The sequence below is a fragment of the Electrona antarctica genome (assembly GCF_951216825.1).
Source record: "Electrona antarctica genome assembly, chromosome: 2".
In the NCBI taxonomy this organism is placed as follows: Eukaryota; Metazoa; Chordata; class Actinopteri; order Myctophiformes; family Myctophidae; genus Electrona; species Electrona antarctica.
This window is the reverse complement of record NC_136807.1, coordinates 31,289,920-31,306,472: the sequence shown is the minus strand read 5'-3', so window position 1 is coordinate 31,306,472 and position 16,553 is coordinate 31,289,920. Positions and strand designations below refer to the sequence as shown.

The 16,553-nt window shown below is 42.0% G+C and overlaps 1 protein-coding gene across 1 annotated transcript in view; it reads right to left on the bottom strand.

Annotated features, from left to right (window-relative positions):
* The window catches only part of LOC306932855 (fibulin-2-like), a 55,447-nt gene that overhangs the window by 23,566 nt on the left and 15,328 nt on the right, over window positions 1–16,553 (bottom strand). The window contains exons 3-6 of the mRNA XM_079514813.1: window positions 9,334–9,448; window positions 7,763–7,892; window positions 4,120–4,327; window positions 710–946 (exon numbers count right to left, since the gene is read on the bottom strand). Coding sequence (XP_079370939.1) covers window positions 710–946; window positions 4,120–4,327; window positions 7,763–7,892; window positions 9,334–9,448 — 690 coding nt within the window. The remainder of the gene's footprint in view (window positions 1–709; window positions 947–4,119; window positions 4,328–7,762; window positions 7,893–9,333; window positions 9,449–16,553) is intronic.

Below are 16,553 nucleotides of genomic sequence, written 5' to 3'. Positions count from 1 at the left end.
TTGTTTGTATAGTTTCAATGTACATATTATTATTTTTTTGATATTATTATGTTTAGACTGATGACATTGGTTTACCTATGATCCTAGATTACTGAGGCACTACACTGACTGTCTCATGTGATGTATTATCTTGTGTTTACCTAGTTTACTGTAAATCGCTCTGGATTAAGAGAGACTGCTAAATGCCTAAATTGTAAATTGTGTGTAATCTACTGCACCCATACTGTATGAATCTGATTTATTGTCACATCACAGTTTTACATGTGAAAAAGTGGGTGAAATTTGTTTTTGTGCACAGTTCCCATCGTGTAATTATTCCAAGAAAAACAACAAAGGGGAAGAAGGGAGCATATCAAGGCAGGGAAAAGAAAAAAAGTGTGAGTGCTTTTACCACAAAAAGTACAGGTAAAGGGTTTTCTTCTGTGCGGGTCTTAGCTTATAAGCTTTTGCTACAAACTGTACAACCAAAGGGTCTCTTAGCTTTTTTCAACATTTAGGCCAATTAAAAAAAGTAGTGTTTTGAGCATCTACAACTACAAGTTCACAACAAGTCGCATCGCGACGTATTGTGAGCTTGTAGATCGGCTATTTTCACTAGTTTGGGTCCCGGGGAGACATCAAATTATCTCTTTCTCTCAAGCTAAAAACTTTGGAAACCACTCTCCTCGGAAACCGTAGGCGTTTTAGGGAATCACTGATCTTACTGTACCTGATGCACACACGAGGCCGTCCTCCTGGAGAGAGTACCCCGGGAAGCATTCACAGCGGAAGGAGCCGAGGGTGTTGATGCAGCGGCCGTGCTGACACAGCGAGCCCTGGTAGAGCAGACACTCGTCCATGTCCTTCACCTCTGGAGGGACCTCCACCACAGCGTTCTCCCTCTCCTGCTCCTCCTCCTCCTTCTCCCCGATGGAGAAGGCCTCTTTGGGGAACGGGCTGTCGGACACTGCGTGAGACCACCCACCACACCATCAGAATCAGAATCAACTTTATTTTCACATCACAGGTGTACAGATGTAAATCATTTTTGTTATTTCCATTATAAGAGAAGGGGGAAGAAGAAGGCGGGGGCAATGGGGAAGAGAGGTAGAGAGATCAATACAAACAAATCATCTACATATTTAAACATACCGGTAGTAGCCTACTGTGTCAATATGTAGATCATTTGTTAGGCATTATGTACACATTTGTGATGATGATGACGTAAGGGGAAAGATCTCCAAATTCATAGTGTTTTACAAAAAACAGTGCAGCTGTTCTGATCTGTTACTTTTGATGCTTTTGTGTGACACTGATCAGTGATCATGTGGGACGTTCATTTACAAAAAAAACACAAAATGTGAGCTTTTTGAGAGAGAAGAAAAACAACATATAGTCCTTTACTTGAGTAGTGAAAAGCAGACCTTAAGCTCCATTTATACTTTGTCACACGGTGGTGTTGTGTGTTGAAAATAGCTAGTCTCTTGAGATGGACTATTGACTCACGGCAATGCAAATTCAAAGGGAAAGTGGCCTATTTTTTGCCGGGTTCTCAAATAGCAGACCTACAAGCACACATCACATGTCGCTGACGCTGACGTGACACGTTATGAGCTTGTAGATCTGCTAGATTTTCGATGTGCGACACCGTCGTGGGAGAGAGCATAACTTAGACTTTGTTTTAGTACCAGGACCCCATTTTACGATAACAAAAGTTTTATGTCGACGCCACACTTGATTTATAGTGAAATGTCAACGTTGAAATAAAACTTGAATGGGAATAATGTATTAGAATGAATTTACAACACTGCTGTGATTCCTGCTGGTATTGTGTCTTATCAAAGATGTTTCTGTACACATTGTAAATGGAAATCACATTTTATCCTGTATACTGTATACTGTATGTTGTCAGAACCTTAATGAAAAACAAAGACAATGCACACTTCACAGGCTATGTTTTTCAAAAACAAAACACACTTAATGGGAGGGATACTTTTCTGTTTTCAGTTGTCAATGTGGCGACCCCACTGTCACCTTCCCGCAACCACACTTGGGATCCTGACCCATAGCTTGAAAACCTCTGAATTAGCGTATTTATTGTATGTTGTTAGATGGGTGACCAATAGGGTATTATACTGTGCAGTACCAGTACCTTGTTAGATGGCTGAACTATAGGGTATTAGCATTATGTACCTTGTTAGATGGCTGAACTATAGGGTATTAGCATTATGTACCTTGTTAGATGGCTGAACTATAGGGTATTAGCATTATGTACCTTGTTAGATGGCTGAACTATAGGGTATTAGCATTATGTACCTTGTTAGATGGCTGAACTATAGGGTATTAGCATTATGTACCTTGTTAGATGGCTGAACTATAGGGTATTAGCATTATGTACCTTGTTAGATGGCTGAACTATAGGGTATTAGCATTATGTACCTTGTTAGATGGCTGAACTATATGGTATTAGCATTATGTACCTTGTTAGATGGCTGAACTATAGGGTATTAGCATTATGTACCTTGTTAGATGGCTGAACTATAGGGTATTAGCATTATGTACCTTGTTAGATGGCTGAACTAGGATACTGTACTGTACTTTTGCTCTAGCAGGCCATTGAAGCGCCATATCTCTTTTCTCTTTTTTTTTCTCTCTCTCTTTTGGGAGACCTCGCTACAATGAAAGCCTCCCTTTAAGCAGCCAGCGGAGTAAAGGGATCATCTTTTGTGTAAATCTGTGCTTTGCTCTGGCAGTGCAGTGGTGTGTATTTCACTACCCCTCATTGAAACGTCTCTCTTGTGGAGTGTCCTGGCAGGGAGCTGGGCTGTGCACAATGCTTTCGCTACATCTGCTGTGCACTGAGTTTGTGTGTGTGTGTGTGTGTGTGTGTGTGTGTGTGTGTGTGTGTGTGTGTGTGTGTGTGTGTGTGTGTGCGCGTGTGAGCGTGCGTGTGAGCGTGCGTGTGTGTGCATGCGTGTACGTTCATGCGTGCGTGTGTGCGTGCGTGCGTGCGTGCGTGCGTGTGTGTGTATGCGCGCGCGCGCGCGTGTGTGTGTGTGTGCGTGCGTGCGTGCGTGCGTGCGTGCGTGCGTGCGTGCGTGCGTGCGTGCGTGCGCGTGCGTGCGTGCATGTGTGCATGCTTGTATTACTACACTTGTGGAGCCAAATTGTCCCCCCAAGAAAGGTAGAATTTGAGAAATACACATTGTGAGGACAATTTTCCTGGTTCTCACAAGATAAAGGGTTGTTTTATGGTTATAAAGAGATAGAAGCTTCCTTTATAAAACTTTAACAAACAGAGTGACGTTTAGAGCCCATGATTTTCCTCAGAATGAATAAACGACGTGTTTTGATGTTTTATGGCAGTGGTTTTCGGCCAGTGGTCCGGGGACCACCAGTGGTCCGGGGACCACCAGTGGTCCTTGAGGAGGTTCCAGGTGGTCCCAGGCTAAATGATGGAGAGTTGGTAACCAAATGGACCCTTATTGATCGGGTCTCAAGAGTTAAATTATTGTTAAATATCTGCACATCTACACATCAAATGCCCAATAAATAATGGACCTTGATACAAAAAGGGTTGAAAACCACTGTTTTATAAAGAAATTAAGAAAAGGTCCAGTTTCTGGCAAGGGTATTTAGTACTAGTAGGGTTATGGCCGATCTATTATTAGTTGCACGTTCTACAAGCTCACTACATGTCACGGCGCAGCTAGCATGTAGATCAGCTATTTTTGGTGAGTTACAGTTAAAAAAGGCACAAAAAACTGCATTTATAAGATCACCGCCCAACAATGTTTATGCCAAGTATAGTAGTAATACAAACGTGTATATACAAATGTCGTAGCACTAGCAAGGTTCAAATCTAATTTAGATAGCATGTTATGTACAGGTGCCAGGTTCATTTGTTGACCTGGCATCCTATAGTTGGCATAGTTTCAATGTTGATTAGACAGGTCACAGGTGATAGCTTCTTGGTTTACCTATGGTCCTAGATTACTATTTCTAGGCATTTGAGGTATTACCTCGTGTTTATACCCTTCTCACTGTAAGTCGCTCTGGCTTCAGAGCATCTGCTGAATGCCTAAATTGTAAATTGTAACTAGTAAAAGGTGTTTATGTGCGTGTTGGACAGTACTGTACCTTTCTTTGGCATGGCGGTGGGGTCCAGGGAGGGCTTCTCCCTCACAGTGCGCCAGCCATCGCCCCGTGCAGTGGTTCCCTCAGACTGCTCTCCCTGGCAGCAGGTCAGAAACGTGTGTCTGCACTGGAGGTCCAGGTGGGGATGAGCCTCACAGCCGTGTCCCTCACTGTGGTACTGCAGCCCCAGAGAACAGCACCTGCAGCACTCCTAGAACCGTCACACATACAGTTGTTATTATTAGTGTTGCCATTTTAGCGATTTTGATTTTAATTGCTTTTAAATGCTTTTACCATTTACAAGTCATTGAAGTCAAGGACATTTCTCTGCAGATCCCATTTAGATTGTGTCAAAGGTCATGTCTCGCCTGACCATAGGATCTGACACAAATCAATTTATCCCCTGAGCAAGCAGGCGGTCTCTATTAGTTCAATGGCAGAAAATGTCAGCACTTTGTGTAGGACACCGGGTTCAAATCCGGGGTAGAAGAGGAACGTTACATTGTGCAGCTTTAACTCTCAATGAAAAAAACTTAAACTAAAATAAACTAAAAAAGAAAAATCATATTGGATGTCCTGCATTCTTTCATCCTACCTATTTCCAGCTTCTATAAATAAAGGCTTAACTTACAATACGTGGAAAACTAAAACTAAATGTAAATCACTAAACTGAAAAACTACCTCTCTCTCTCTCTCTCTCTCTCTCTCTCTCTCTCACTCACTCACTCACTCACACACACACACGCAGTCTCTCCACACCCTGGGTGATAATTTAATGGAGATGATAGATCATGCGGCGCAGTAGAGCGTTTGGCATGTTTGGGGGAAACATCTCAAAATCTGCCTGCGTGGGAAAGACACACACGTGCAGCGGTCCGAATAGGAAGACAATATTTACTTTGAATTAGGATCGCTGCGCTAAGGCTGGAATTAGAGCAACTCTTTCCTCGCTTCCAACTTCTAGCTCGCTGCTCCCCCGTTGCTCTGAGGAACATAATGACAGCCATAAACCTGGTGAGGTGTACTGTACTGTACTGTACCATAGTGTGCAGTGGTGAAAAGTGCTGTACTTAACCAATTGGAACCTCAGAATCCATATTCTGGGGGGTAACATTAGCCAAAAATAGCAGATCTACAAGCTCACAATATGTTGCGTTCGTGACGTAGACTGAAAAAGTGTACAAAGTACAGTTGTAGCTCAAGTCCAGTTCTCTATGATGACAAGTACAATTTTGAGGTACTTTTTCTCCACTACAGTTAACTTTTGTTATAATTTACATGTTAGATTTAAAAAGTATATTTTAAAATATACATCAACAAATTCAATGTTCAATACAAGCAAGTATTTAATTTAATTGTGGGATTGCTACATTTACTTCAGAGTAATGTTCCACCACTGGTAGCTGAATGGGCAGACAGGCCATCTGTTAATCAGAAGGTCATGGGTTTACCTGTCCTACAGGCCCGCTCATGTCTATGTGTTGAAGTGTCTCTGAGCAAGACACTTAACCCCTAACTGCTCCCTCTCGAGCCGCTGAGCAGCCATCAGCTGGGTGAAGCTGAAAACGAATTTCCCCCAACACAGGATTAATCAGGTCTCCCTTGGTCGGTAATAATCAAAATGCCACCGAAGATATGGGATTGTGAACGGCTAATACATAATGTCTGCACTTAACCAACTTTCAACCTTGCATCCCTATTTTTGGACATGTCATCATGGGTGATAATTTCACCAAAGATTTCAAAACTTTTGAAAAATTAAAAAAATTAACTCTACAAGCTTACAAGCTCTATAAGCTGTGATGTGGCATTATAGACCGGCTCTTTCTTCCGCTAATCGTACAAGGAAGTACACTATAGGGTTTATAGCAAGCAGCTAATTTACACAAAAATATGGGGTTTCTGCCCGACAGCGGCGATATGTTGGCCCCATGCTATTGAGTGGGTTCTCAGCGGTCTCACTTCATCCTAAACCCAGTGGGTTCTCAGCGGTCTCACTTCATCCTAAACCCAGTGGGTTCTCAGCGGTCTCACTTCATCCTAAACCCAGTGGGTTCTCAGCGGTCTCACTTCATCCTAAACCCAGTGGGTTCTCAGCGGTCTCACTTCATCCTAAACCCAGTGGGTTCTCAGTGGTCTCACTTCATCCTAAACCCAGTGGGTTCTCAGCGGTCTCACTTCATCCTAAACCCAGCTCAGATATGTTGGCCCCATGCTATTGAGTGGGTTCTATCAGCGGTCTCACTTCATCCTAAACCCAGCTCAGATATGTTGGCCCCATGCTATTGAATGGGTTCTCAGCGGTCTCACTTCATCCTAAACCCAGCTCAGATGTTCTCAGCGGTCTCTCAGCGGTCTCACTTCATCCTAAACCCAGCTCAGATGGCAGATGAACCATAATAATATAATTATATGCTACAAATCCCCACTCACCATCACTACCACACACTATAGCACTACAGCAACTTTGAGTTACTTCAAATATCCCCAAAACCACTGGGAAACCCCAGCCACACGGTAAAACTACTTGAGACGTCTCCTTTCGGGAAGGTAAACTGCATAAAGCTGTGGGAACCTTTGGCCCTCCTGTGGCCTCGAAGCATTTTGTCTAAATTAAATAAGGTAATTGGATCATGGCGGGGAGGGGGGTCGCCCCCACAGCACCGGGCCTCGCTACAAAGAACTACTCCAGCCTTTGTAACTGATCACTGGTTCCATCTGCACCGTTTACCATGCTGACTAATTCAATTGTGATCTGCTAATTTGGACAGTAATAGGTTTAATTTGGAAATCAACTCTGCCATTAAGTACAACATCAAAGCATTGGTATGCTCAAAAAAGTGACCCCCCCCCCCCCCCCCCCCCCTTGCATCACACTTTTCAGGCTTCTTTCAACACATTTGCAGGGTGACTGCAGGTCCTGCAAAAGTACTAATATCTTACTTCCATCCATGCCTTAAAACATTTGACGTGTTTTCAACCTTATCTTCATAGAATTGGTCCTCAGTAATTCTCATTACAAGATTTTATATTATTTTGTATTATTGTTATTATTATTATTATTATTTATTATTATTATTATTATTATTATTATTATTATTATTATTATTATTATTATTATTATTATTATTATTATTATTACCCTTATTATTATTATTATTATTAATGCAAGAAAGAACAATGGCTTCCATTTCAGCATGCTAACTTTCTAGCTTGGATTCCCCATCGATGATGGTAGGCAGGTTTCTGAACCATAGCCCAGTGCCCACTAATGAAATCAAATCTGGAAAGTGAATGTCCAGCTTCATTAAGATGAAACAGTGCAGTTTTCCATTCGTACCTGGAATCAGTTCTAGTAATTTAAATCAGTCTTTCTCCACTATGCTCAGATGAATCATGCCTTTGTTTATTAAGTAAGAAACTGCGCTCACTATAGCCTTTTTTGCAGCCGCTTTCCATTTTGCAACGTAAAAGCAAAGGTTTATGCAAGTGTTTCATGGGTGCTTGTAGTAGGCCCTACACAGTATGTATCATCCTGACTGTTTGCTGTGTGTCATTACAGTGTGTACTGTAGCCGTGTCCTCACTGGTTGCTGTGTGTCATTACCGTATGAACTGTAGCAGTTGGGGTGTGTCATGGAACTTGCCTTGGCGGGGTCAGCTCCACATGCATCAGCGCTGTCCTCGTCACACAGCGCCCCCTGTCTGGCGGCGTTCATGCCCGTCAAGCACTGAGTCTCTCTCAGGGAGCCCAGGCAGCACTGAGTCTGGGCCGTCCTGGGACATAGAACACAAGCAGGATTATGGTTTTCTAAACCCTTTATCATCAGTATACCTAGGAGGAGCGATGGTATCGCTCGGATACAGGGCCCACAGAATGAAGTGCAGCAGTGTTTGGACTGTGACTGTGACCCAGGTTAGCTGTTCCGCCCGTTGGCTCTGCTGTAAAGGTGAGTGAGTCATGTTTTCACGTTTTCCTTTGAAGTTGAACTTGACCCATCATGCCAGCTAGCTGGATCAGGGTCCAGGGCGAGACATGGCCAAAGCATTTCCGGGGGTCCCCAGCCAAATACGTTGAGAACCCCTGCTCTAGACCAGAAACCTAACACATTAGCTCAGGCTAGCTACACAGTAACACTGACAGGTCAGGAGGACCCTTAGTGGTCCTGAGAAGAATAGACCCTTTTCAAAGACATGTCAGCATAGGGGAGCAAACACAGCCGCCCACAGCATGAACAATCAGTGTTGTCTGTTTATTATAAGCGACTTTGGGCTTATTTATTTTCTTCTGTAAAGTCGCTTGTAAATAATACATATTGTTGGCTGCTAGCTCTACTCCACTACTGAGGCTTTCTGTCACTCAGCCTCAAGAATGTTTTTGATGGCTCTCTTTGTTGGATGCAGTGACTGGCCAGCGAATCCGCTGGTATTTTTTGTTTAACTCCTTGTTAAACAAAGAATCCGTGTTTTGATACCGAATTGTTAAATAGTAAATTAAAGTATGCTACAATGTTAGTTCCATTGATCCATGCCAGAAAGAACACGATCAGTTGATTGATCAATAAAATAAACACTCTGAAAATGCACGAGGCCCACCCATCTAATCGCTGAAAAGTGGTCAGAAGGGTGGGTGGCGAATACTTTCAGGATTTTCAAGTGGGCCCTGATCCATGCCAGGTTGGGAGCCTCTGTTCTATGATTGATTGATTTAATACTTTATTAGTCAGAAATGTAAACAGAATGTGACTGGTAGCGCCAATGGAGCATTTTTCCTTTTTTCTGCTACTATGCTCACGCACCTTTATATCTTATCTCAGGTGTGAAAATATGTAGAAATGTAGTAGTTTGTTTGTTTTTCTGATTTCCTTTCCCACTTTCCTTTACCAAACACTCTATATTTACATAACAGATACTAACGGAATTCACGGACAGATGGACAGACCGACAGAGTGATCATAACAGGCTTATAAAACATTGTCATCAAAGCTGCCATTTTCAAACACCCATAAACTTGTTGTGGCCAACATAAAGTCACCTTTTTAAATATTCATCACATTAATCTTGCCGATAATAAGTCTGACAAAGCACAAGCCAAGCGGGGCAGTGTCCCTACACATGCATAGCTTCACAATTAACCATAACTCAGCATAGCATAGCGAGCTGGCATAATAACCAAAGTACAGAATGATGGAAATGCTTATTTAATGAGGGGTCTTACCGGCATATGGAGCGTCTGTCAGCTCTGGGGAGCTCCATGTTGTTACAGTGCCCATTAAGCGAAGCCCATTTCTCTCCTGTGTCACAGCAGGCCGTCAGCAGCTCCTTTGCAGACGCTGTATAGGAGGAACACACGCACACACACACACACACACACACACACACACACACACACACACACACACACACACACACACACACACACAAACGCACACACAGATCAAACAAACACTTCAAATATCTAAGAGTTAGCAGCACTTCGGAAGACCTGCGAGACGTGAAAATCGCGCAACAACATTGAGGATTGAAAATTCTAAATGTCAATTTTGTGTGATACCCTAGCCTAGCTGTTCAATATTTCAACGGAACAAGTTGTGTTTTTCTTCAAAAGGCAGTGCTGGCTGGGTCTGCTCACTTTTTTTTGCACTGTCAAGGAGGACTATGCAACTCTATATGGACTCTAATAGGTCAGAATTGATCCAAGCTTATCCTGGCAAAAGGGACTGGAGGAGCAGAGGAAACAGCAACACGTTGTCACTTTGGTTTCTTTCTTCCACCAGACCACGGAGAACATAGTGCGCATCTGATTTAGAGCAAAAATGTGTTTAGTTTACTTAATTTATCACATGACTTCAACAAGAAGACGGTGCATTCTGGATTTAATGTGTGCGTTCTGCAGTAAAGCACCGTAGCAGACAGAACTCATGACCGCTCGTGTCCTCCCAGTCACAACCTGAAGTTAAATATCGCTGTGTGTGCCATGATTTAACACACATTAGCAGTGGTGGAAAAAATACTCACATTTTTTACTTAAGTAAAAGTATCAATACTGCAATATAGACATATTCAGTAAAATACAAATACAAAATGTACTTAAAAGTTAAAAGTACAAAAGTATTGGTATCAAAATGTACTTTAAGTACCAAAAGTTAAAAGAATGTCCCATTTCACAAGTTCAAAATGTATAAAATAAATATTTTCAAAATAGCTGATCTATTGTAAATCTGCTAATCAAAATGGCCAAAATGTATATAAGTGGTTAATGTATGTTTTGTAAAAATAATCAAAATCTACAAAGGAACTACCGGTAGTTACTAAAGCTTTCAAATAAATGCAGTGGAGTAAAAGTACAATATTTGGATCCGAGATGTAGTGGAGTAGAAGTAAAAGTATTGGGAACTGGAAACACTCAAGTAAAGTACAAATACCTCAGAATTGTACTTAAATACAGTACTTAAGTAAAAGTAAATTCACTATAGCCCAATCGTATAACTTCAGAATTCGCACAAAGAAAAATAAACAGCAAACAAAACAATCTCACATTAAAACAAAAAGCTCATTACTTAAAGTATTTTGTATAATTTATCATACCAGGCATTACTTCGTATTTCAGTGTGATATACAACTGTATTGTAATGTGCACAAATGTGTTGTGGCCTTTCCGGAGGCACCTTCAAATTGACAGACATGGGAAAAAAAGAATAAGAAAAAAGCTGATTGGAAACCTTTTGGAAAACATCTATTTGTCCAGAGTGGCGCTTGATTAAAATGAAGTGCTGGCTGAACCCGGCGTCGTGTCTGGAGGCGCTGCAGAGCCAGAATGAGGTGCCAAATGGAAATATCTCCCTGACTCCAGATGGATAAAGTTCAACACATAACAGAGAACTTCCACCGAAGAAATTAAGAGACTTTCTGAGGTCAGTGTGGCATTTTTTTACTTCCAATATTTCAACTGTGTGATTTACGCGCCTTTAGTTTCTGTTTGAATGCCCCTGTTGACAGACTCACAACTACAATGCCGAGGTAACCAGCTCAGAGGAGTGCGAGTGAGAGCAGGTAATTTCTAGGTTTAGAAATGAGAAGATTTGAAGAGTTAAAAGCACAGTGACTGTTTGATGCATAAATATCCGTGCCGCTACCCGCTGTCTAACAAGTGTCTTTGAACCGGAGAGAATGCAGCTGTTATTATAAGGCAGAGAACATCATGATTCCTCGTCGCTTACATTACGTCCCATTCATTTTCTCTAGGTGAAATTGACTCAAATGAAGCCCCATGTGTCTGACCAGATGGTAGGATGTACGTACGTATGTATGTATGTATCTTTGCTGTTGGGAAGAAACCTCCTATCTCCATATTCTAACTTTGGTAAATGAATGCCTGAATGCCTATCGTCAGGGGTGGGCAACTGAGAGGGCAACTATATCTCCACACTCACTCCAGAGGGCCACGTTGCATACTTCTGTCATGGCAAAAATAGCCGATCTACAAGCTCAAAACGCGTCGCATCAGCTATTTGTTGCTATATTTGATTGATATCCTGAATCATTTTTTGCTATATTTGTGTTGGAATCGTGAAAAGTAACCTTTTTTAATTTAATTTCAAATGCATTTATTTATAGTTATGTTAACTTCGTAGCGTTTGAGCTTGTAGATCTGCTACTTTTGCTACTTTTGAATTTCAATCCTGAAAACAGTTTTGGACATATGAGGTTTCCACCCGACAGACGATATGTGACCGGATTTGACTGAGAGACTGCCATCGCGCACATTACAGCTTTTCACCAGAGGAGAAAAACTTTTTTTTTTTTTTTTTTTTAATGAGTTAATAGCACAGGCAGACTCTTCACATACTAGAGCATGTCTGAAATAAGTGTCAGAGCTGAAATCGGCATGTAAATATGAAATAAATGCCCAAACATGTAGCTAGGTGTAATGTTAGAGACCACAAAAGTGAACCTTTCAAGCCTGTTTTCTCAACTTGTTGTTTTCTGCAAGACATTACTCTATAAGCCATATCTCCAAAACTGGTGGGTCAAACTGAACAATCAATATGTCCATTTGAAGCTATGATTCCCTGCTTTCATAGGACATGAAAAATCGAAAAATCCAAAAAATCCAATGGCAGTCTCTCAGTCAAATTTAGTCACATATATACATAGTTAAAATTCAGTCAAAGGCCATTTCCATTGAGAAATTGGACGCATTAAATGAAAATGATGCCTGAAAGAGATTGAGTTACACTGAGATTGGCTATACCATAAAAACAATGATGAAGTGTCTCATCTGAACCATTTCCCCCCCCAGGCACTGTGACCAAGTCTCTCCTCCCCATCTATTCACAGACCTTCTAATTAAGCAAAGCAGCAAACTCATTTCTGTGCAGTAATTAGCTGGGCGGATTTATCTCACTTGCAAGGTTGTTGTGTGTTGCTCTGTGTGTGTGTGTGTGTGTGTGTGTGTGTGTGTGTGTGTGTGTGTGTGTGTGTGTGTGTGTGTGTGTGTGTGTGTGTGTGTGTGTGTGTGTGTTTGTGTGTGTGCGTGTGCGCACGTGTGTGTGTGTGTGTGCGTGTGAGTGTGCGTGTGTGTGTGGAGGGGAGCCCAAACTACAGATTTGCGGCTCCGATACCAAATTAATTCTAATCAATTTGATTCGATTAAAGTTTCTCAAAACTAGAAAAGTCAAAAATAGTCGGTCTACAAGCTCACAACATGATGCGTTGTGAGCTTATAGATGTGCTATTTTCAAAAACCTTTGAAACCTGCCCAGAATTCCCAATATATGCCCAAGCATGGTGGATGGTTGAAGGTCTTAGCATCGGGACAAATCAGCTGCATAATTGCCAACACCTTTCTTTTCTACACCTGTCATTACATGTGCCTATCAGACCCAGACAGGCTACTCTCGCCCAAAGTGAGGGTGACATCACCCTCTGTGAGAGTAAAGTATTAGATGAAGGAGAGAAAGGGCCGACTCTGGACATGTCTGGGCTCCACCGGGTGATAAATCAGCAGGCTGCCGCCTGGCTTCTTCCCGCTAATTGAGCCTCATGTCTCTCATTCCCTCTCTGTGGACATGAAGACGTGTTGCCAGATTTCGCCGAGGAAATAAGCAACCAGGTGGCCCGGGCGGTCTACGTAGCCTCCTGGGCACCTAGGCTGCTAATGCTGCCTGACAGCGTGTCGTCGCTTCGACTCCCGATCCTGACGACCTTTGCTGCGTGTCACTCACCATCTCTTTCTCCCCATTTCCTGTCAGTCTACTATCTCTATCAATAAAGGCAGAAAAAGCAGAACAAAAACAAAAACAAAAAATATATACAATAATCACACCTGTGTGAAGTGAGGGGCGCTCTTATCATCGTACATCATCATGGATCATCTCATTCCGGCCAATCAAAATTTGCGTCCTCACCTTCGTCATCAATGTTTGTGTTACGCAATGTTTGTGTTTACACAAAAACAAAAAAAAATCCATTTAATGTTTGTGTTCAGACAAACATTGGGTTACATACACCAAAAGCTGGACATAGGAGGGGCTATCGCCTCGAAAAGTAAATAAGCAACCAGGTCTATGAAAACAAACTCAAAAGAAGCGATTATTAAAGGCGTAGTGAAATGAAAAATATGTTTTTCACACTTTTAGACCACATCCGTGATCATCATATGAGCATAGCATACTGGATGCCAAAAAAAACGGGTACATTTTCATTTTTGTACTATTTTTATATCAAAAGTCCATAAAAATCGAATTTGAATTACTTCCTGAAAACGAAAACGTACTGCGTGATGACGTGTCGAGGCCCACATTGATAAAAGCCAATAAAAATTAAGCTCACCGTTTAATTCCCCATATCTGTGCATCCATCCAACACTGTCCAACACAGCTGCTACTGATTACAGAAATCCTCCGTTTTTATTACCATTCAAGATAACATCCAGAAAGTTTTATTACTCGGTTTTTAACTTAATCATCACGCTAAAATATGTATCTGAAAACATTATAGGGTAGGAATAACGTAAGCCACATAACAGTAAACTGGTACAGCTGGCCGACTATCTGACTTGTAAACAAACACACACCATGCGTCCTGCGTATAGCATAGCTACCGTCCCTAGCTACCGTCCCATCGCCTGAAGGGATGCGACGCTCTGATTGGTTCAGAAGCGAGCAGTGTTTCAAGTTGAAACCGTCTGAAACTTCAAAATAAAATGCCCACCATTTCCATTTCCCTACACCTTTAAGGCACATGAGCACTTTAGTTTAAACCTATATATATCGGCTATTTGAAAATAGCCCACAATGTGTCATAGACTTTTTGAAAACAAATCTTGTACACAACCTTGCCACGAAATATTTTCAAATGGGGGTCTGCTGGACAAATATAATTGGGTGGTCCTTCACATGAAAAGCCGCTGGTTAAAACTATATACTGTAGATAGCAACAAGAACCCCAAAGGGGGTTCCCGTCCTGAATGGGTTAAAAACAAGCAAAACTGCAACTACCAATATTTACAGGCGACTTTACAGAAAAACAAGCCCAAAGCCACTTGGGCTAGACATGGCAACACTGACTTGAAGCAGTGCTACTGTACAGGCCCCGCTGATATGATAGGTACTCACAGACTGTGAAATGTGAAAAACACGTGGAGAGAGGCGGAGGTCCCTATTTCTGTATGTTCAAACATGTGTCTGGTGTTGCATGGCTGTCAAGGGTGACTGATTTATAGGAAATATAGCAGAAAATAGCTTATTATACTTGGTTGCGCGGTTAAGGGTTAGATTGATGTCAAAGAGAGAGAGAGAGAGAGAGAGAGAGAGAAATACCCTCACATACAGTGAAACCCTGGAGAGAGATGAGACAGTTCTCTCTCCTCTCAGCTCTGGGACTCACACACACAAACACAAGCACAACCACCAGAAGAAAACATAAAGAAAGCTATCTTACACACTGGAAAAGATCTACCCAAAACCAGAGCAAAATGGAATGCTATTTAGAGAATACACAGTGGCAGAATACTTGAGCACTGTGACTGATACAAAACTAAGGAGAACATTGACTACAGATGTTATACGTAGCCTTATAGTCTGACGGCCCAATATCCGACATTACTAACCCTACCCCTAACCACCCCTAACCCAAGCGGAAGCCAAGGGCGACTCTTAACCGTCCACTTATGTGGGACCAACGTATAATGTTGTACAAACACAGCAGCAAGATTGTGAGCTGTTGTGACAGCTAGGAGGATGTCTAATGGAATACAATCACCTTAAGGACTACAAATCATTGTGTGTATCCCTGCACTGTTTACACCAAATTACAAGGTACATAGAAATACTGTACATACTGTACATTGGTTTTATACCAAGTGAATGCAAAACATGCTGTCAACATTCAAAAGTTTATACAATTTCTGAGAGAAAATGCACATTTGTTTTTATAGTCTTCCCTCAAAGTTGCAATGTAACACAGCTCTGTTTACACTTGAATTGTATTCCCATTCATATAGAATTGTATGTATTGTTTTGTTTTGTTCCACTTTTACTTTGGCAATTTCTCATGCCTATTTCATTCTCATTTGAATTGAATTGGCAAAAGGTTGTGTTGTGTTGCACTGCACTGCACCAAGGGATTTAGCAGACGCTGCTATCCAGAGCGACTTAACAATAAGCAAGGTACTCCATAGAATGCAGAGATCCATAGATGACGTCAACAGGTCAACCAAGAACCTAGCATCAGGCATAATGTTATGTGCATCAAGCACAGAATTGAGGTTATGCGCATAAAGTGAGTGGCAAATTGAGTGGTTTGGATGTATGGGCTGTCAAGGCCAGAAAGTAGTTTTTCACCGCTCAGTAGGAGTTTCCGCATAACGTCCAGATATGATGATGTCACGCGCATACCCTGTATTGGGTTGGCACTGGCAGTCAACCCTCAGCATGAGTACCTGCAGAGATACAATATGTTGCATGATCTCCAACGCACCACCGCTGTATCAAACAGCAGCTGCTTATGACATAACACAAGGCAAGCCTCTCTCTCATCCAATCACCCATGACAGTTGACTGACTGTATTTCCAGTCATCCAGCAGCTGTATCGCCTTTCAAAAAGACACGCGTATTGACAGCTATCCTACTAATTACCATTCAAAGCCAGAAGCAGATGGACATGATGTGAGCCACCTCCGTGAACCCTTGACGCATGAGGTTTGCAGTTATTTGAAAGAGGGCCCTGCAGGCTTGCGCTTCAGCCTTTGATGGTTTCACACAAAAACCTCCGAAACCTATTACACCGCCCTGTGGTTGAATAACCAGCATGACGTACCGAGAGAGAGGCCACTGACGGCCTCGCAGAGTAGCGTACAGTAGCCTAAGCCAGTGGCTCTCAAGCCGTTTTGTGATTTGTCAAGGACCCACAAATTGATATGTATTTGGCCACGG